The sequence below is a fragment of the Bufo bufo genome, chromosome 5 (genome assembly GCF_905171765.1).
Source record: "Bufo bufo chromosome 5, aBufBuf1.1, whole genome shotgun sequence".
Classification (NCBI taxonomy): domain Eukaryota; kingdom Metazoa; phylum Chordata; class Amphibia; order Anura; family Bufonidae; genus Bufo; species Bufo bufo.
The window spans coordinates 77,644,208-77,666,988 of record NC_053393.1 but is presented as its reverse complement, the minus strand read 5'-3'; the positions used below and the strand labels follow the sequence as shown (position 1 = coordinate 77,666,988).

General features: G+C 45.5%; 1 protein-coding gene across 2 annotated transcripts in view; it reads left to right on the top strand.

Moving 5' to 3' along the window:
• The window catches only part of SPAG1 (sperm associated antigen 1), a 101,176-nt gene that overhangs the window by 53,080 nt on the left and 25,315 nt on the right, over window positions 1–22,781 (top strand). For both annotated transcript variants that reach the window (XM_040431945.1, XM_040431946.1), the window contains 4 exons: window positions 2,901–3,257; window positions 3,460–3,559; window positions 14,573–14,725; window positions 17,675–17,820. In XM_040431945.1, coding sequence (XP_040287879.1) covers window positions 2,901–3,257; window positions 3,460–3,559; window positions 14,573–14,725; window positions 17,675–17,820 — 756 coding nt within the window. The remainder of the gene's footprint in view (window positions 1–2,900; window positions 3,258–3,459; window positions 3,560–14,572; window positions 14,726–17,674; window positions 17,821–22,781) is intronic.

Genomic DNA, 22,781 nt, shown 5'->3' with positions numbered 1-22,781 from the left:
AATTCAATATTCAAAAGGCCAATTTGACAGCATCCAATACCGTAATAAAAAGGATCTTCTTTATGGCATGTCCAAAACACTATTTTAAACTGATGATCTATCCTCTGGATAGATCAGCATCTGGTTGGCGAGGGTATCACTGGCCTTGGGCGGGGCTAAGCTCCATTCAAGTGAACAGAGCTTAGCCCTGCCCAGTCCATTGATACTAGTCGTGACTTCACTGGGCCTGCGGTAAACAGCGAGAAGGCCGCGGCACTACTGCTAGCGCCGCTGCCTTCTCAAACAGCTGATCGGCGGGGGTCCCAGGTGTCGGACCCTCGCCAACCAGATGCTGATCTATCCAGAGGATAGATCAGTTTAAAAAAGCAGCAGAACCCTTTTAAATGTAAATACAAACTATAAATACGTAGCAACGCTTAATTGGTTCGCAGATTACATAATGTGTACTCCTAGACCTGGTGATAACCCCGATATACATCTTGCATAACTTCTTTGACACATCACTAAAATTTACAACAAAAGTGCAATAAACATCATATTCATACCATAGCTAAGGTCAGGTCCATGTGGATTTTGGTGAAATTCTTAATTTAAGGGGTTACCCACCTTATTGGATTTTTAATGTTATATCAGAATTTTCATTCATTGTGCACAGCACTGCGCATGCACTAGTTTCTATTGCAGTGAGTAGTAGTGTTCATTGGAGGCCACTGATGTATGGGTCTGGCGGCATGCTTCTCATTCTAATGGTGCCTGTATCGGAAGCTACTGCACATACCCAGCGATCGAGACAACCAATCGGTGTCTGCCTTGCTCCGTATCCAAGTCCTGAATGTAAAGCATTGGTGGCAGTCACAAATATTTCACTCTAATAAAAATAAAAATAAATACTTCTTTAACACTGCCTGTCCTGGAACTGATGCTAGTGACATGGCATCAGGATATATGCTTCTAGCGTAGAAGGTGACCACGTGGACCTGTACAAGACAATTGAGATTCAGGGTGACCACCTGGTAGCAGCAGAGCCTGTTGCGAAGCGGCTTCTCATGTCCATTGTGGTGCTGCCTAGCAAACATTGTCCTTGCATTTTGGATTTTGAAAGATTCCTTTTAAAGCGCATCTGTCAGCAGATTTGTTCCTATGACACCGGCTGACCTGTTACATGTGCGCTTGGCAGCTGAAGGCATCTGTGTTGGTCCTATGTTCATATGTGCCCGCATGGCTGAGAAAAATGAAGTTTTATATACAAATGAGCCTCTAGGAGCAATGGTGGCGTTACCGTTACACCTAGAAGCTCAGCACTTTCTTCAACTGCTGCTCCCTCTGCACTTTGCGATGGTTAGGCATGATGACTTTTTTCCACGCCTGGCCCTTTCAATCAAAATAGAGAGGATGAGGCAGTTGCAGAGAGAGCAGAGCCTCTAGGTATTAACGGTAACGCCCCCGTTGCTCCTAGACGCTCATTTGCATATATTAAAATCTTAAAAATTCTTTCAGCAATGCGGGCACATATGAACATGAGACCAACACAGATGCCTTCAGCTGCCAAGTGCACATGTAACAGGTCAGCCACTGGTGACCAGACCCACCCATCAGTGGCTATTGATTAACACTACTCAATACATTAGAAACTAGCGCTTGCGCAGTGCTCAATGAAAGAAGGTCTTGTTATAACATTATGCGAGTTGATAGCACTTTCAGCAAAAATCCGATAAGGGTCCATTCACACGTCCGTAATTTGGGTCCGCATTCGTTCCGCAATTTGCGGACCCATTCACTTTCAATGGGGCTGGAACGGATGCAAATCCACATTTGCTGCATCCGCATTTTCGGGATCCGTTTTTTCGGGATCCGCAATTTCGTTCCTGGAAAAAAGCGGACCAGAAAAGGCATTTTCTTTTATAGGGTCTGTGATGTGCGGATCCGCAAAACACTTACTGACGTGTGAATGGACCCTAAGGTGGACAACCCCGTTTAATGCAGAATTTCCCTAGAATCTCTAATTTACCACAAGACCATACGCACACAACTGTTTTTTTTTTTTTTCCCCCTGCATCCAATTTTGGATGCGGAGCCATTCATTTCACTGGGGTGGCAAAAAATGTGGACAGCACACCGTGTCCTATGTCCTAATAGGCATTTTTTACAAAGTGGCGCACATAAATTACTGCAGTGTTTCCCAACCAGCGTGCCTCCAGCTGTTGCAAAACTACAACTCCCAGCATGCCCGGACAGCCTTTGGCTGTGCAGGCATGCTGGGAGTTGTAGTTTTGCAACACCTGGAGGCACACTGGTTGGGAAACACTGAATTACTGGATACACACGGCCGGTATCCGACATGGTTTGCAGACTGCAAAATACATCACAGTGCATGGGGCCCAAAATCTGAGCCCTGTGTGATCAAATGATCTTAAAGGGCTGATTAAACTAACAGTAGACCATTAGAAGTACTATTGCTGGTGCAGTGTAATGGCCTCTGGCCGGTCATGCTGGGACTTGCTGCTTCATTATGCAATGCAGTATTAAGTCAAGGCTGCAGATTACCTCCACGTTAGTATTAGCAGGGACTAGACCGTCTCAGGATCTGCCCCTCTCTGCTTCATCATACAAATGGTCAGCTGGAGGAGTGACTGTTGTATTTGGTATGTTAATTGCTGGGCGAGTAGGGGGCTGGCTGCGCTCCCACATTGTGCACTGCACACAGGCCTGCGCCTTCTGCATCCGGGCACATTGTTACACTGCACTAGCCGGGTTTGCGTTTCCTTGTGTGTGGATTTTCTGTGTTTGGCCTGCTGTTTGGCTCTGCTAACCTCCAGCGTGACTACCTCCCACCCCTCCTGGAGGCTGCACAGTAGTTTGCTCCGGTGATGTCGATAACCAAGCCTGTAACTTCCTTGTAGAAGCCGGTGTGACAGCAAGAGGAGGAGAGACTGCAGCCGAGCGGATTGCAATGGGGAATGCTCAAAAAAAGTTTTCTCCTAAGAAAGGGAATGAAAAGGAGGAGATGAACCAGACGCCCAGGCACAGCACGGCAAGCACACCGAATGGGGTGAAGGAGAGCGGCAAAATCCTGGTCGAACAGCAGGGAAAACCCCAGCAGCGGGCTCGGAGCGGGAGCCAGGAAGCCAAGCTGTCATCACAGCCCCTTCCTCTTGCAGCACAGCTGAAAAACGAAGGCAACCAGCTTTTTAAGAATGGTCAGTTCGCCGAGGCGTCCATCAAGTACACAAAGGCCATCCAGAACCTCAAGAGCACACGTAAGTTCTGATTGCCATAAATCAATAGTCCAAACCTCCCATGATATAGTCCTGCATGTGGTCTACCCTTATGTGCTGCTGCTGCTGCATGTGGCTTCTCATGCCTGCACTACCTGTGCTGTGCTACTGCAGTGGTAGCGGCGTGTGCTGCAGTGCTGCCTCCTGGCACTCCTGCTAATAAAGCTTCTCTACACCCCTCCAGCTTCAGAGGACGCCGAAGAAATGGGGATCCTGTACTCTAACCGAGCGGCGTGCCACCTCAAGGACGGGAACTGCGCCCAGTGCATCGAGGACTGCAACAGGTAAGTTCTGGTTTACGCCAATGTCTGCGGAAAGGGTTAATCGCCCTGGCCGCTAAGAAGCGCAAGGCTTGAGCGTGCAATCACCTCGTGGTCTTCAAATGTTACAGGATCACTGGGATCAAAGGTCAGGGTGGGCGTGAGTGAGAATCTCCAATGTCACTGGGTGACTATGGCTGATCTGTATGCCTCCATAGCGGTGCCCCCCCTGTGCCTCCGCTCTGTACAGCGGGTTTATAGTCATATCTGAGTCACATGGTAATGAAAAGGGTACGGCTGTGACTGGGTTGTCGGCATTCCTCGGATCTTGCTCAAGAAATACCCAGAATTCATCGGGGCATAGGATATAAATGGATAGTCAGGAGGTCCATCCATCACTATATTGAGGTCAGCATGGGGCAGAGGCTGCTGCGAGGGTTAATGCCTGCAGGCTGTATATGTGTGTTAGGCCTGCATAGGTATGTACCCGCGTTCCACTTATAGGATGTTCTACCAGTTAATCGATCTGCCTTTTCGCTTTGTTGAAATGCAGGTCCGTCTGGTTTGCAGTTCTCGGGAACAATATGTAGATGTCCTGGAAAAAGGTTCTGCTCTGTAGTTTTCCTCTTCGTGGTCACCCCTGCATTTAGATTTGACAAGTATTGTGCCCCCCCCTAGATTGTAGGCATACGGCATGCAAGGTCAGACACATTACAGCAGCGTAGTGCCGACCGCACAGGCTGATGATCTGTCAGGGGAAGCTCACACTGGAGGTTCGCATCTACAGGGAACTACGCCAATATTCCACGTCCTCATCTCTTATGACTACCTGGCCACCTCTCTAGTGATAGCGGCTGCGGGACACTGATCGGGGTCCCCATTCTCAAGAGAGGTGGTGGTCTCAGAGGTGGGGGCAGCATCAAGCAGGCATTTATGGCAGCCGTATATGACTGAGTCGGGAATATCCCTTTAAAGGGATTTTCAAGTTTTATGTCATCAAAGAGAGAAAGGATCCTAATCATGGCAATCCCCAAATTAAGCTGGCCCTGCAATCAGCACAGGTCCGGCATCTGAACCCCTTGATCAGGCTCGGACTGGCCCACAGGGGTACAGGTGAATGCCCCGGTGGGCCCCTGAGCAAGGTGGGCCCCTAGTCTCCCACCCCCTGCACAAGTGGCACATAACACAGTAGACTTATATATTCAGTGTACAGCACCTCAACCAGCCTGTGTTCATTTAAAAAACGTGATAGATTATTGAAGAAACTCCCCAGTGTATTATTATAGACGGGATCAGAGCTGAGATGACTTCTAGGTATAGAGGAAAGCTGCCAGTGTCCTCTCCTCCCCAGGACTTACCTTCTCAGAGTCACTGCAGGGGCCCCATATTCCATCATCTGGTAGCGTCTTGCTGCTGTGTGAGCAGGTAATATATGAATGTGTCCGTACACTGGCCCCCAAAATATAGTTTACTGGTGGGACCTAGGCACCCCAGTCCGACACTGGTCATGATGATCAGCTGTTAGCTCTGGGGCAAGTGTTAGCCACTACATAGTATGACACGGCTGGCATTTATGTAATGTACGAGCAGGTTCATCCCTCCAGAGCAGGAGCTACGGATACTTAAAGATTGTCGGCTGTTGCTTATATATGGGGGGTCTGGACCTGCATGTACCCCAACGGAGCATATAGGAATGGGTTCGCTCAGTGACATGGACCCCTGAAGGGGGTTTTCCGGGCATTTTATACTAATAACCTATCCTCCCGATAGATCATCAGATCATAGTATTTGATCAGTGAGGGTCCAACACCCGGGACCCCCACTGATTAGCTGTTTGAGAAGGTACAGGGGCTCACAGTAGCGCCACAGCCTTCTCTCGGCTCACCAAGCACAGCGCCGTACATTGTAGAGCAGTTGTTTTCAGTAGCGCATCTCAGCCCCATTCACTTCTATGGGGCTGAGCTGCGCTTGGGCCATGTGACAGATGAATGTGAAGCGGTGCTACAGAGAGCGCCGCTGCCTTCTGAAACAGCTGAATGTCGGCGGTCTCGTGTCGGACCCCCACGATCATCTGTGAAGATGTCCGTGTGACTTTTTTTTTTTTTTTTTGCCCTTCGTGTCATCCGTATGCCACAGACACTGCTCAACTGTCTCCTGTCTATGGTCAGCTTCTGTGGTCCTTGCCGATCCTGCAACAAGGATGTCACATGACTGCTGCAGCCAATCACTGACCTCCACATTGATCCTTGCATGTAAGGCATGTGACTGCGTAGATCAGTGATTGGCTGCAGCAGCCATGTTACTGATGTACGTGACATCATTGATGCAGAACTGGAGGGTGCCACTGGGGCGGTATGGGATAGACCACGTGAGTAATTGTTATTTCATGGCATTTCCTGTTCTTAGGCAACGTTTTTTAAATCCTGGAAAACCCCTTTTAGGGTACTTTCACACTAGCGTTATTCTTTTCCAGTATTGAAATCCGATAAAGGGTCTCAATACCGGAAAAAAACGCATCAGTTTTGTCCTAATTCATTCTGAATGGAAAGCAATCCGTTCAGTATGCATCAGGATGTCTTCCGTTCCGTCCCTTGTACGGTATTTGACCGGACAAAATACCACAGCATGCTGCGGTATTTTAAGTCCCGGAACAATATCACACTTGCCGGATCCGGTATTAATGCCGGATCCGGTACCAAGTGTTCCGGAAATTGCTGCATTACCGGTTTTCTGGTCTACGCATGCGCCGGGATGTAGGAGGAGCGGGTTTCTCTTTTGATCTTTGAAAAAAATGTCTAATGGATCCGGAAAAAACAGCTTTCCGTTTGTATATGGCTTGCCGGATCCTAACAACGCTAGTGTGAAAGTACCCTAATACATCAGCAGCAAAGACCTTTCTCCTGTTCTGACAGTTTGCTACAATGTGTCAGTACAAATAACTGCTGACTGCACACATGTTTAATGCAGGATATTGATATATTAATATCAAGTGGGGTATAAAGATCGCTACTAGGGTCAGTGGCGTATTTAACCCCCTAAAGGGGTTCTCTGGTTTTTGGTGACAATCCTCCTGTACGCTGACCGGTGAAGGGAAGATAGTCTACTCAGTACTTACCCCTCTGTTGCACCTCTGATTCCACAATCTCCTCTCCGCTCACGTGACCACCCGGAGAAACCCTTTAAAGGTATCTTGGATTTTAATTATTTTATGTATACTTGCTTTTTTATGTGTACTGTCACCACTTTAAGTGGTCTAGTTCTTGTTTAATTAGCAAACAATCAAAAACTCCAAGAGAGCCAGCTATTTTTTGTACAGAATTTTTCCTGTATTTCCTGTGGGCACCAGAATTGGGCAGTGCACTTGGCGATACCTGTATCCTGTGAAGACCGGGTCACTTATTCCTTTGCTATTACGATGCATCAGTGTTGGTACAATGTGTCAGTCTGCAGCGCGGGTCTTTAGAGGGTCACTGAGTTTTCAAAAAAGTTTTTATATGTCATAGAGACATATTAAAAGTTTTGATTGATTCAGTCCTCTGACCTCAGTTCTACATCGATCACTACAATGAGGAGAGAGAAGCACTGAGATATCGTGCTCTCTCCTCGTTTAGCGATCAATGGAAGTCTCCCAGCTCAGACCCCCACCGATCGAAACTTTTCTGAATTTACAAGTGGACCAACACGCTTCCCTGCTCCCTTCCCCTTCCTTCATTGCCAGGGTAATGGGTTAACAATAGCCGTTTGTAGTGCATCCTGGAACATGCAGGTGCTGAATTGTGTCGTGACGAGCTGCTGCCCACCCACAGAAAGGGAAGAAACTCCTCCAGATAAGTGAGCAAAAAAGTTTTAAAGCGGTTATCCAACCTCTATAATGCCCCCCAAAATGCCCGGGCACCTCATATAGGTTATACTTACCCCGCTCACAGGCACCCGCATCGCTCCTGATACCTGCATGGCTGCTCTGAATATCCACGTGACGATTTGAGATGAGGGGCTTGGGTATTTGGGGGAAGGGGGGGGGGTCATTATAGGGGATGGATAACCCCTTTAAATTTTTGGGGATAACTTTTAAACTGGACCATCCCCTTAAGGAAATACCTTATTTTTATTTGCCGGGTGCAGAGCTTGCATATCATTGTGGAGTTGATGACAGCTTTGTGTGTGAATCCCAACACCTGGAGCTGGAAAGTTGTTGTCAGGGATGGCCCAGAATAGGGAGCCTTACCCTCTGTGGGATTGATTGCAAGACAGGAAATGTGGTCACCTGGGGACCTGCCTTAAACATCAGCTATGATGCCCAATCCAAATTTTCCCAATGCATACGTTTACCTATGTAAGGATTATGGCGATATTATATAGAGTAGCATTACTGTTGTCATGTCCAACCTTTAATAATTAAATGTAATTATAATGTAATATATATAATGTAAATTTTATGAAATCCATTTGGTTACTTTTGATGCAATTGACTCAAAAACTAGATATGATAAGTAGAGTGGAAGAAAAGACCTGTGCTCTTCTTTCTCACTGTGCCCGGGTGACCACCTGAAGAAAGACATCGTTCACCTCCCCAGTGTTGAGGGGCCCGCAGCTGACCCTAATGGGAGCCTAGAAGCTTGCTAGAGACAGAGCTATCATTTTGTTCAATTGGACCGCTGTATGCAGTTAGCTCCCCCTAGTGACAGCTGCAGGCAACCGGAAATGCATCACTTTATTCATTTACCTTAAGGCCTCTTTCACACGGGCGTTGCTGAAAAATGCGCGGGTGCGTTGCGGGAACACCCGCGATTTTTCCGCGCGAGTGCAATACATTGTAATGCGTTTTGCACTCGCGTGAGAAAAATCGTGCGTGTTTGGTACCCAAACCCGAACTTCTTCACAGAAGTTCGGGCTTGGGATCGGTGTTCTGTAAATAGTATTATTTTCCCATGGTTATAAGGGAAAATAATAGCATTCTGAATACAGAATGCTAAGTAAAACAGGGCTGGAGGGGGTTAAAAAAAATAAAAAATCATTTAACTCACCTTAATCCACTTGCTCGCGATGCCGGGCATCTCCGTCTGACTCTTTTACTGTCTAGGACCTGTGGAGAGCATTAACTATAGTTTAAGGACCTGGGATGACGTCACTCTGGTCATCACATGGTACGTCACATGATCTTTTACCATGGTGAATCACCATGGTAAAAGATCATGTGACGTACCATGTGATGACCGGAGTGACGTCATCCCAGGTCCTTAAACTATAGTTAATGCTCTCCACAGGTCCTAGACAGTAAAGGGGACAGAAGCAGATGCCGGCTACGCGAGCAAGTGGATAAAGGTGAGTTAAATGACTTTTTATTTTTTGTTAACCCCTCCAGCGCTGTTTTACTTAGCATTCTGTATTCAGAATGCTATTATTTTCCCTTATAACCATGTTATAAGGGAAAATAATAAGGTTCGGGTCTCCATCCCGATCGTCTCCTAGCAACCGTGCGTGAAAATCGCACCGCATCCGCACTTGCTTGCGGATGCTTGTGATTTTCACGCAACCCCATTCATTTCTATGGGGCCTGCGTTACGTGAAAAACGCACAAAGAGGAGCATGCTGCGATTTTCACGCAACGCAAAAGTGATGCGTGAAAATCACCGCTCGTGTGCACAGCCCCATAGAAATGAATGGGTCAGTATTCAGTGCGGGTGCAATGCGTTCACCTCCCGCATCGCATCCGCGCGGAATACTCGCTCGTGTGAAAGGGGCCTAATGGTTGTCTGAAGAGAAGCTCTTCACACAAGCTTTTGGAGCTCTGAAGCAGGTATCTATAAGGGTGGTTGCTCACAGTTATTTTATGTCCTTTTCTTTTTTTGTTATTTTATGCACTTATATAGCGCTACTATATTCTGCAGCGCTTTACAGACATTAGCATCCAGCTGTCCCCAATGGAGCTCACAATCTAAAGTCCTATCAGTATGTCTTTTTTTAGAGCAAAATATTCATTAAAACCATGCTGACCAATAGGGAAATAAAAAACTGCAAAGCACTGAGTTTTTTTTTGCAGTGGTGTTTTAAGACAGTGGTGTTCCTGGCACTTTTTGTCTAACGGTGTTATTTTTATTTTTTTTCAAATTGCAGCACCCTCTGGTGGTAGTTTTTATTTATTTTATTTGTTCCCCCCTAGTGTTATCTCATAGACTTCTCATGTAGTGAAATAAATAAAGAAAAAAAAAACACTGAACTGACTGAAAAAACCCCACCCCTTAAAAAAAAAAAAAAAAAAAAAGTTTAAAAAATAATTACATTGACTTCCATGGTACTATTTGCCAGCCCAAAACACCTGTTTTCATGTTCTTGGTCTTGGACTCCTATAGTATTTCTGTTCATCTTTCCTGGTGCATGCGACCAGAGTAATAGACTGGTGGAGCACAGTCCATCAGCAGCACCAGGCGGTGACCAGTCTACCTACGTGGGGTGACTATACGTCTGCAGGATGTGCCTGGATGCAGGAATGACTGGGAGTTGTGTTTACAGCTGACAACTATGCAAATCTGGAATGTGACCATTTTTTTTCATGCAAGGCGGGTTTTTAAAGGGTTAGGTCATCTGCCCATGATGCGGATTTTCATGCTGAAAAGCCACAGCGTGATACAATACCAGCAAAGTGAATGGAATTTGACAAATCTCATGTACACTTTGCTGTTTTTTTCCGTGCGGAAACTGACCTGTTGTGCAGTTTGTAAAATCTGCAGCTCGTCAATGGTTTGTGCGATTCCGCACTTTCTGTAGAGCGATTTTCCCCATAGACTTCAATAGGGTTGTTAAATCGAAAATACACAACAAAAAATACACCAAAACAAAAATGTATATACTTTTTTGTGCAGATTTACTGCACACAAATCTGCACTGTGTGCAGGCAACCTAATGACACCTTTTTTGGAAACCCGATGGGGCATAAGCGCTGCTCAGGGCGCTCTGCCCCATCAGCTTTCATTGGCTGTGCTCAGTGTGTGGAGAGTGGATCCATAGAAAATATATGGGATCCATCTAACACATGCTTGAAAAGCCAAGCACAGCCGATAAAAGCCGAAGGGAGAGGTCCCTCTGAGCACTTTTTTATTTTTATTACAAAGGTTTTGGTACTCTTTAACAATACTGTGTTTGTTTGTGGTACTACTGGGCTGCATCCCAAATACTGCAGTAACCCATTTGATTGGGGCCTTGCATGTCTCTATATACTTTGTTAGAAGACGTTCTTTTGGCTAAGGTCTCCCTTTTAACCCTTTTGCTGCCAAGACTGTTTTTGCACCTCTGGTAGCCAGGACAATTTTCAGTTTTGACAAGTATAAAAAAAAATAAACTAAATTACAAAACAACCCCCTATATCCATATATTTTCTGAAAATAGACACCCAGCGCATTGTCAAAATGCCACTCAGAAGCTTATACTCACAGACACCTTCACGCAACTTTGTGTCATATTGCCATTTTTCCTTAAAATTAAAAAAAATGTTGAGATTAGTGGGTAACATTATATGCCCCACACCTCCTAAAAATAAAGGTTTAATATTTTCAGAGTTCATACATACCAAAAAACTTAAATTACCTGCACATATCTTCATAAAATCACCAGAACTGGAAAGACCAAAAATCTGGTTTTAGGATGGACATTTTTTAAACAATTAACATCTTATAAAATACAGGGATTACAGTCTGTTGTCAACAGACCCGGCCCCAATACCTATATATTTACTGAAAGCAGACAATTACCCCATATGTGACAATCGGAGAGCAAGTATGCTTTCTGACTGATGGAGAAGTGGCTTTATAGCATGTGCAGAAGTCCATGTTATCCTCCCCCTGGGGCATATACAGTCACACAGGGAGAGAGAAGCACTTCCCCACTGGCCCCTCCTCCTCCACGCCAGCTGACATCTCAGCAGGATTAAGTGGTGGCGGGCTGCTGTCTGCTGGCATATCTCAGGCTGTGTAACAGCTAGAGATTCTTGCCAGGTCTTATTTTTAATTTGACAGTCTTAGCTTTAAAACAATATCAGGTTCGAGGCTCAGGGTCAGATATATGAAGCTTTCACTGAGACCTGTTTCTAGAGCCTGGAATTTGTTACACATCCTGAGATCCAGCCATCAGTAGTAAGGACGTATAAAGTACATCCTTGGCTTCTGTACTGCCACCATGCCAGGAAGTACTAAGGGGTAGATTTACAAAAACTGGCTGCAAAGGATAACCGTCTCTGTTGCCCATAGCAATCAATCACAGCGCATTTTATTTTAATTTTTTTTGAAGAGCAGAATAAGGGTCCATTCACACGACTAGTCCATTTTGTGGACATGTTCTTGGGCCACAGAACGGACATACAGCACATGCTATGCTTCCGATTTTTTTCCATCCCCGTTGAAATGAATGGGGTCCGCATCCTATCCACAAAAAATGTAAATCGGATGCGGGACAAAAATATGGTTGTGTGAATGGACCCTAAGAAATGTAACCTGCGCTCTTGATTGATTGCTATGGGTAGCAAAGGCAGTTTATCTTTTAGACGGTTTCATAAATCTGCCCCTTAGAACATAACCCTTGTTATGGGCTTGTCTTCTAGTGTATTATACTCACATCTATGTTTGTATCTGAGGTGTTCATGTTGATTTGTGCTTTACATTTCTATGGATACTCCTGTTTAGACAACGAATGGGTCTGTCCGCCCCGGGGTCTGAATCCTGCTCTGACCCAGCACATGCCTTCAGGCTTTTAAAGCGAAGATCCAGCCAGTGATCCAGTTCACAATGAAATCTGACATTTTTGTCTTTGCTTTCCCCTTATTTTTTCGTTTCATGTTTACTCTGTGCACTCTGTGCAGGAATCTATAGTTGCTACCTGGAAGCTGTCAGCAAGCTGCTGTTGATGGATCCATTATGTATCTGTTAAGTACTTTGAACACAAGAGGATGCTTGTGTTGTAGGTCTGATTGGCTCATTAACATGTTAAAGGGGACCTCTTACTACATTTGGGGCCATTAAACCACCAGCATGTCCTTATGCAACTGTGATTTAACTTTCTTAAGATGCCTCCCTCACAACCAGACACTGCTGTATTATGTCCTGTCCCATGCTTCATAGGCGCATGCGCCCAGAGTTGCCACACTTGCCTCCTGTAATAGGCAAGTCCGTCTACTACAGGGACCAGCAACCTTCGTCACTCCAGCTGTTGTGAAATTCTATGAGAGTTCTGAGGGGAGCAGAGCAAGTATGCATGCTGGGAGTTGTAGTTTCACAACAGCTGGAGTGCCGGAGGTTGCCTACCCCTGTTCTACTGCATCATTCCAAAATAGCTGGTTGTGTCAGCGGCATCTTTTTAGTATATGTTCACACATGGCGGATATACTGCAGAATTGCAGGGGCTTTAAATCCACCGTGTTGTACAGGACCAAGAAAGGGGACGAGAGGGGAAGCTGACACGCAGTATGGGTTTGAGATGCGCAGCATAGCAGTTTTGTAGATTTCCGCCATGGATTTCTCCCTTTTGTTATGCAGAGGAGGAAATGTGCAGCAAGATCTGCATGTGCCTGCGCCCTTAGAAAGCTGTGCCCTAGCAGCGTAAGGATGTGTTGGCGGTTTAGTGGGCCCAAGCCTGGTGACCGGCTCCCTCTCCCTGCAGTCCAATTAGACTTGTTAATGAGTCAACCTGTGCTGGGTATTCTCACAGGCCTTAATAGGAGTAAAAATAAATCCACAATGGGATCCATCACATCCGGGATCTTCAGAGAACACTATTTCTAGATGGCCCTTACTTAAAGGGAACGTGACACCGTTAAAACCAGATAGCGACACATCTCCTTTTTTTCTAATCTGTTTTTATTTTCTCATTGCAGAATTTTTTATTCTATTTACTGAACATGATTATGGGGCGTCCATCTTGCCTGACCCGTTCTTAACAGCATTTAGAGAGATGCTTTACAGCAGCCACCAAGGGCCTAAAGGGCCCTTTACCCGGGCCGAAAATCCACCAGATAATCGCTAATGAGCATTCATTAGCGATAATCTAGCAGTGTAAAGGTGCAGTCACCTAAATGATCAGCAGATTGTGCCGTCTGAACAGCAAGTGCTGCCAGCAAACAACAAGTCTGTATGGGGACAAGCGATGGCATTAGTGATCACTCCTTTACATAATGTGGAGGAGATCATGCATGTAATAGCAGCAGTCTCCTCCACTGACAAGCAGGCGATTGTTGGGACGGTCCACATCCTTCCCGACAGTCGCCTGCAAAATTGGCCCGAGTAAAGGATAATGGATAGGAGGGGACCTCAGTGACTTCTATGGGAGAGTTTTCTAGGCGTGCTCAGTGACCTGTGCAGAGGTCAGGAGGGAGTAGATAAGCTGCGATATCATCAATTGTACATGGTGGAATCTGTGTTATCTATACAGAGGTGATATCTGCCATTCTAATCCAGCCTGTAATGATAAGCAGATAACAGTAGTGATCTGAACTTTAGCAGTATTATTAGCAGGTGCAAAAGCTGCAGGATTTTGTTTATTTTTTTCTAATATAGATATTGGCTTGAAAAATGTAAATATTATACCAACAAACATTCTTTAAAATGATTTAAACAAACCATTTCTATATGCACAGTTAGGACATATGGACGCCATAGAGCAGTGATGGCTAACCTCTGGACCTCCAGCTGTGGTGAAACTACGACTCCCAGCATGCTCCATCCATTTCTATGGAGTTCTGAGAACAGCCAAGCAAGTGTGTATTTTGGGAGTCGTAGTTTTACCACCGCTGGAGTGCCAGAGGTTAGCCATCACAGTCATAGAGGGTTGCCTCCTGCTAGTATCAAGGCTCTGGCAGACCAGCCTGTCCATATATTACATGGCTGATATTAAGAGAGGAAGAAGACGCTGGGTTATGGCAGTATTTCTCAAGTATGATTACCAGAATTTTTGAACCTTTCTATGGAAGAAAATACAAATGTTCTCCTCAGAATTTATTGTTTGGGTTTTCGAAATGTTAAGATAATTTTTTATTTATTTTTTTTCTCCACAAAGTGCCCTGGAATATCAGCCATTTTCACTGAAACCACTCCTGCGACGTGCAATGGCAAACGAGTCCCTTGAGAAGTACAGACAAGCATACGTGGACTATAAGGTTGCCCTTCAGATAGACAGCGGGATGCAGCTGGCCAACGACAGTATCAACAGGTATGTCATTGAAGGAGCACCCTCCTGCCCTCTTCTGTTTTTCTTCGTTGTCCATTCCTCCCAAGCCTCTGTGACCACACTGCTTATGATTATCGTAGCCATCGAGGGCACCAAGGACCTGGGGGAGCAAAGCCTCTGCCATGTAACAAAGCAACAGTACTATTAATATATATAGCAATGGTGTGAAACGCATTGCAATAAATGAACCTTATTTGCTGAAACCGGATTGCATACTTAGAGCATGTCCGCATGGGAGTGATATGCTGCAGATTTTTTGCGCACAGTTTCTTGGCAGAAAGTCCACAGCATATCTGTATTGTGACATACCCTTAGGCTACATGCACACGACAATCAGACATCACACGTCCGTTCTAAGACTAATGGGAGTCTAAGAGGTTATTCACACTGCAGTATTTTATGGCGGCCAGTGAACAACGGACGTCAAAAAATAGAACATGTTATATTTTGTCCGTTTTTCACTGACCGACAGCCCCCATACAATTGAATGGGTCTGTTTTTTAAAGAGGACCTTTCACTAGTTTAAAAACTAAAAACTAACTATATCAGTGGGCAGAGCGGCGCCCAGGGGTCCCCCTGCACTTACTAGTATGTCTGGGCGCCGCTCGGTATAGGCTCCGGTGTGTGCAGCTCCCTCTGTTGTACGGGGCAGAGTTTTTGTATTAGGGTTGTCCCTTGCTGCAGCGCTGGCCAATCGTAGCGCACAGCTCATAGCCTGGGAGTCCCAGGGGAGGGAGCTGCACACACCGGAGCCTATACCGGGCGAACGGAGCGGCGCCCAGACATACTAGTAAGTGCAGGGGGACCCCTGGGCGCCGCTCTGCCCACTGATCTAGTTAGTTTTTAAACTAGTGAAAGGTCCTCTTTAACGTTCATTTGTCAGAAAGGGATCAGTGAAAAAAATATCTGTTTAAAATGGACAGTTTATCCATTTTTAACTGACTTTTTTTTCACTGCAATGTGCATGTAGCCTTACGGTGCTGGCACACACTGCAGTTCTGACATGCATTCAGGATGCAGTTTTTTATTGTAGCGAGCTGAAATGAATAAAATAATTTCAGCTATGCAGAACACCGGGGTTTAAACTGCAGGGTTTAAACTAAACTGCATGCCCCCCTCCCACATTCGATTATTTTTTTTTTTTTAAATCTTCCTCTTGGCTGCAAATCTAGGAAGGTCGATGTTTTTGTCCACAAGGTGTTTCCGCAGTTTCTTCTTCTTTCTCCAGAAGTTTTCATGTTTCGAATCGGTTGGGCTCCAAGAGGTCAGATCACCCCCAATCATAATGGGATAGCTTATCTTCGAATATGCCATCACTTTATAAATTTAGTTTTTTTACATCGGTTCCTATGCAGTAAAAGTGACCTGTGTTCTTCATTATGATTAGTGCAATACCACATTTATATAGTTTTTTCTTAAAGGGGTTTTCCCATCACATACAATGGGGGCATATCGCTAGGATATGCCCCCATTGTCTGATAGGTGGGGGTCTCATCTCTGAGACCCGCACCTACAAGGAGAATGGGGCGGGGAGAGTTGTGGCTGGAGGACCCTGGGTTTCTTGGGGTCCGGCCACCACCAAGCGCTGCTCCCCGTTGCTCCCATACAAGTGAAAGGGAGCGCATGCGCGGCCTCCCATTCATTTCTATTGGGACGACGGAAATAGTCAAGCACTGGCATTTTCAGGGGCCCCATAGAAATGAATGGAGGGCGGCTGCTTTCCCCGCTCCGTTCTCCTAGCGATATGCCCCCTTTGTCTGTGATGGCAAAACCCCTTTTAATTCTATTTTTTTCTTTTTGGCATATTCTGCCTCCCTTAACTCTTTTATAGAGCTGTGTGGGGACTCATTTTTTGCAGGAAGATCTGTAGTTTTTATTGATGCCATTTTGGTGTACATATAACTTTTTGATTATTCAATTTTGTTTTGGAAGTGAAGGGACAAAAAAATGGCGAATTGGCCATCTAGATTCTTTTTATGTTACGACATTTACCGTACAGGATAAACACGTTTATAGTTTAATAGTTTTGGTGTTTTCCGATATGACTGTTTTTTTTTTTTTGTCTTATTATGGGGGAATAGTGGGTAATTAGATTTTTTTTTTTTATATATATTTTTTAAACTTTTTTTTTTTTTAGCCCTCCTAGGGGACCTGAGTGTGCAATTATCAGATTGCTTTTTCCTACAGACTAATGTAATTTAATACATTAGTGGAAAGGAAATGCAGTATATTCCAATGCAAGGCTGCCACCTGCAGTTCAATGTTGGAATATACCTCAGGCTCCAGCCTATCACTACCAAGCAGCAGCTTCCTCGGTCTCTGCACAGAAAAGATGCCGCAGATGCTGTGCTCACAATTGACCATGACATCTGTGGGGTTAAATGTCTGCATTCTGCGCTATCACCAATCGCAGACATTAGCATTGCGAGTCAGCTGTTTAAAACAGAATCTTGGCGGCTTTGACCATTTTCAAAGACTGGACTTGCGCACGTACAGCGAAGGTATGTAAAGGGTTAAACTGGACAGTATACTCATTCTTCGGTTCAGCAGACTTACTATGTGCCAGTTTCTCATTCTGGCACTTGCTCTCTGTCATTGCCCACTGTAAATCTGCTGCTGATTACACACTAATCGATGGTTCATGTGGAACCAGATATCACCATTTATCCGCAGCACATCATCCCTTGTTAAAGGGATGTGCTGCTGACAATATGCAGACTTGGGCTCAACGATCGTAGCAGTGATCACTGGCTCCCCATTCAGTTTGCATCAGGCCATGTAAACGTGAGTGTCGATCAACTGGTGCGGAGTGATTCAGTGTTGAAACGTGCATTGTGTGAATGGACCGTGCGTTCTGGGGATCCAGCAGGCGGTTCTCTCTAGATCTTATGCTATTGATATATTAACACGTTTTTTTGGGTTTCCAAACAGGATTTCAAGAACATTAATCGATCTAGATGGGTCCAGCTGGAGAAAGAAACTTCCCCAGATCCCCTCAGTGCCTGTGTCCTTCCAAATACAGCATCAGGAAAAGACCACGGCAGCCACAAATAATGGCCATTCAGACAGTGGTGCAGGTATAAGGCAATGCTGATAGTACACTGCTCCACTACATTGTGACTTGCACTGGCCGGTCTCGGCTTCATCATCGTCATCATCATCATCATCATTGTTTTATTTAGTTTTTAAGACCATTTTGAAGGAACTATCAAATTTGGGAATTCCATTTTAATATATATATAATGTAAAGGAAGTTCCGGGGGAGTCCTCTGTTCAGGATCCTCATCTTTTGGCCAGAGTGGAAAATGGTTACCAGGAGCGTCTCTCTGGAGGACCTGTCCTGCATTACATAGACATCCCATTGATATGAATGGACGCTGTGTAGTACTTAATTTCTGCTGTGGTAGCGCTGCAGTGAAATGAAACCCTTACTGCCAGGTTTCTCTACAGATAACAGCTGATCTCTATGGGCCTCAGCTGGGGAACACTGTGATCTGCTTAGTGCCAAGGGACCCTTCTGATAAGTAGGAATTGTCCAAGGCAGAGAACCCCTTGAAGCAAAACAGTTGTTATTTTGGGGTATCTAGAACCAACATGGTAAATTCTCTGTTTTATCCAGTAGTGAAAATACTGTTATAAAAGCTTTATCAATAGTAGGAGTAATGTCATCCTGATTGTACATTATAACAGTATAAGAAGTCACCAGTGATTTCTAAGAATGTATCCAGCTGGCAGAACTCCGAGATAAGACCACTTGTAATGTTCTTTAGAAGTTAGAGCTGGAGGAGGTACATAATCCCTGATACTGGAATTCTCAGCTGCTGCAGAACTTCCTAGCCAGGTCGAAATTCCTAGCCACCATTCATTGATATGAAAAGCTGACACAAATAAGACCTACAGCATCTAAGGTGTGCGGATGATGTTTTAAAGACGTTTTCCAGGACTTAAAGGCTATGGGCACCTTCAGGGCAATTTTTTAATGATTACATTTTATTCATTTTAGACTAAAATCGTTTTTTCAATTGGTCTTTATAAAAAAAAAAAAAAATGTCAGCAGTTTTTGTGATACATGTGGTTAAAAATCAGTCTATTTGCAGACTGTCCCTCCTGAGCTTCATCAGAATTTATAGCTAATCAGACTAATAAGAATATGGCTTAAATGAGGTCAGGAGATCATAGGTAAGGCCTCACATGAGCTGTCAGCTGACAGAACTCAGGAGGGATAACCGCATGTATCGCAAAAACTTATGAAATTTTTTAATAAAGACCAAATCAAAAAATTTAATAAAATGCCATCATAAAAAAAGATTGCTACAAAGGTGTCCACAGCCTTTAAATATTGATGTCCTATCTGAACACTAGGTCATCACTGTTAGATTGGTGGGGGCCTGACTCCCGGAAACCCCACTGATCAGCTGTTTGAAGGGGACACAGCGCTTTGGTATACTGTGAAGAGGCTGCAGAGCTCGCCAATCACAGTCACTTGAATGGGACTGAGATGCAGAAAGGCCATGACATGACTTCACAGGCTGAGGAAGAGGCAGCAGTGCTCATGCCATGGTCCCTTCCTGATCAGACTCCTGCTAGTCAGGTATTGATGATTTATCCTGACTAGTGATGAGCGAAACGAGCTTTGCATGTTACATCCTTAGTCGCTTCGTTCAGAACTTCGGATTAATACTGTAAGAAGATTTTTCTCCGTACAGTATTAAAATGTATGGGCTCCGATGAGCCGACGTTAATTATTCACGAAGTCGCGTGTGACTTTGTTGAATAACTTCGGTAGTTGAAAACCATTTTAAAACTTGAAACCGAACTCTGCTTTGTTTCCGAGGTACCAGTCGGAACCAAAGACGAGCTCAGTTTCAAGTTTTAAAGTGCTTTTCCACTTTAAAAATCAATTACCGAAGTTATTCAACGAAGTCACGCGCAACTTCGCAAATAACTAACTTCGGCTCATTGGAGCCCATACATTTTAATACTGTACGGAGACGGATTTCCGTGCAGTATTAATCCAAGCTTTTAAACGAAGCGACTACGGATGGAACATGCAAAGCTCGCTACGCTTATCCCTAATCCCAACGATAGGCCATCGAAATTTAACTCCCAAGTTTTATTTATCATTATTTTATTTTCAATGTCGGTGCAGAAGGTTCTGACATTTATTCACCCCTCCCTCTTTGCAATCTGGTCACAAACCAAGGTCTTAGGGGCCCCTTTGAATGCATGTATGTGTTTGTTTCATACATGCATTCCTACAGTGAATCTGTGAACAACCTGCATACACCAAAGTATATAGGTGCAGTGCATCCATAGACTCACTGTATGTGTACAAAAGGACCCGTCATATCCCATGACATATCTGCTGTACAGAATACATGAAATACCCGTTCTGAAGCACCGTTACCTTTTCACCTTCTTTGAATTGTTGGTTAGTTTGTCTGATTTTGTCTGTACATGTCCCCTCTGATTGTGATGTGCTATGGAATATGTTGGCGCTATATAAATAAAGTTAATTCATATCTAGGGTTGAGCGGACCCGGGGATGTTCGGGTTCGCAGGATTCGGCCGAACTTTGGGTAAATTTGGGTTCGAAATCACTGAAATATCGTGGCAAATATGGGGGAACTGCTCAAACCCCAAACACTGTGGCGTGTTTTTCATTGGGGGAGCAGTCCCACCGCATGTGGACCGCAGCAAACGACTATCCCCAGCAAAAAAAATGCATACAATGGAGGATGTCGGCGCGGTCCACATGCACCACAAAGGCATCCTACACAGACCAGAGCATTGTGCGGATGAAAATATAATCATATAAATCACAGAAAAAAATGCACCAAACGGATATGCCACTGACTATACTGGCCAGTCATAAATGCAGATATTAAAAGCTGAGACTTTTGCCAATATATTCCTGTCAGGCAAATATCGGAGCCCATCATGCACCACGTCACGGTCACTCAGCATGGCAAGGGGTCTCAGCTTTTAATATCTGCATTTATGACTAGCCAGTATAGTCAGTGGCATATCCGTTTTGGTGCATTTTTTTCTGTGATTTATAAATTTGGGTTCGGGACCCGAACTTAACCCGAACCCCATTGAAGTCAATGGGAACCCGAACTTTGGGGCACTAGAATGGCTGTAAAATAGTCGTAGTAAGGGCTAGAGGGCTGCAAAAGGGAGCAAAATGGGGGTAAGAGCAGGATAGTTGCCTTGCAAACAAAAGTGGTTAGGGAAATGATTTAAAGGGCTTCTGTCACCCTGCTAAAGTCATATTATTTTTTGGCTCCTTAAAATCCTTATGCTGCGATTTATCAATTTATAGGGCTCTTACTCATTTTCGTTCAGTAGCAGCCGCATCCTCCTTTCATAATGACGCCCCCTCCTCATGTTGATTGACAGGGCCAGCGAACGTGCTCATCCTGACTGGCCCTGTCTGCGTTCAAAATCTCGCGCCTGCGCCGTACCGGTCTTCAGTCGGCGCAGGCGCATTGAGAGGAGGATGCTTGCTCGGCCGCTCCTTCCTCAATGCGCCTGCGCCGATGACATCACATCTACACCCGGCGCAGGTGCACTGAGGAAGGAGCGGCCGAGCGAGCGTCGTCCTATCAGTGCGCCTGCGCCGACTGAAGACCGGTACGGCGAAGGCGCGAGATTTAAAACGCAGACAGGGCCAGTCAGAGGACGAGCGCGTTCGCTGGCCCTGTCAATCAACATGAGGAGGGGGCGTCATTATGAAAGGAGGATGCGGCTGCTACCAGCAAGTAGCCGCCCTACTTGCTGGTAGAGAGGTAATTTACATATTATAAAAGTCAATTTTTTAAAGAAATTACTGAACGAAAATGAGTAAGAGCCCTATATATTGATAAATCGCAGCATAAGGATTTTAAGGAGCCAAAAAAAAATATAACGACTTTAGCGGGGTGACAGAAGCCCTTTAAAATAACATAGAATAGAAAAAAATTAATTCATCAGCAGCGCGTCTACCAGCGTGCGCTTGTACTCGCGCATCTTCCGATCACGCTCCAGTGACGGAATTAAGGATGTCCTTGTAGCGGGGATCCAGCAGGGTGGCCACCCAGTAATCTGCACTGGTTAGAATGTGGGCATCCTCATACTCCAGAACTGTGTCCTGGCTGGACAGTTGTGTACCTGGCCTCTGTTGGTGCAGGAACCCACCCTCCGAGCCACTTGTGAATGATTGGCCTGATAACCGTGAAAATGACTCCTCTTCCTCCTCCTCCTTCTTTGCCACCTCCTCTTCCATCATCTCCCGAAGCATTTTTTCAAGGAGACATAGAAGTGGGATAGTAACGCTGAGGATGGTGTCATCGGCACTGGCAATGTTGGTGGAGTACTCGAAACAGTGCAACATGGCACACACGTCCCGCATGGAGGCCCAGTCGGTGGTGAAGTGGTGCTGTTCCGCAGAGCGACTCACCCGTGCGTGCTGCAGCTGAAACTCCACTTTCACCTGCTGCTGCTCGCACAGTCTCTCCAGCATGTGCAATGAGGAGTTCCACATTGTGGGTATGTCGCATATGAAGCGGTGAGCGGGAAGGTCGAAGTTACGCTGCCGCGCAGACAGGCGAGCAGCAGGGTGAGAATGCCGAAAGCACGCAGAGACAGCCCGCACTTTCTGCAGCAGCTCTGACATATCGGGATAATTTTTCAGGAACCTCTGCACCACCAAATTCAGCACATGCGCCAGGCAAGGGATGTGGGTCAAACCGGCTAGTCCCAGAGCTGCTACGAGATTTCGCCCATTATCGCACACCACCAGGCCGGGCTTGAGGCTCAGTGGCACCAACTACTCATCGGTCTGCTGTTCAATGCCCGTCCACAGCTCCTGCGCGGTGTGGGGTATTTCCCCCAAACAGATGAGTTTGAAAACAGCTTGCTGTCGTTTCCCCCTGGCTGTGCTGAAGTTGGTGGTGAAGGTGTTACACTGACCAGATGAGGAGGCGGAGTAGGAGGAGAAGACAACGAGAAATGTCCTGCAATCCTAGGTGGCGGAAGGACATGTGCCAAACTGCTA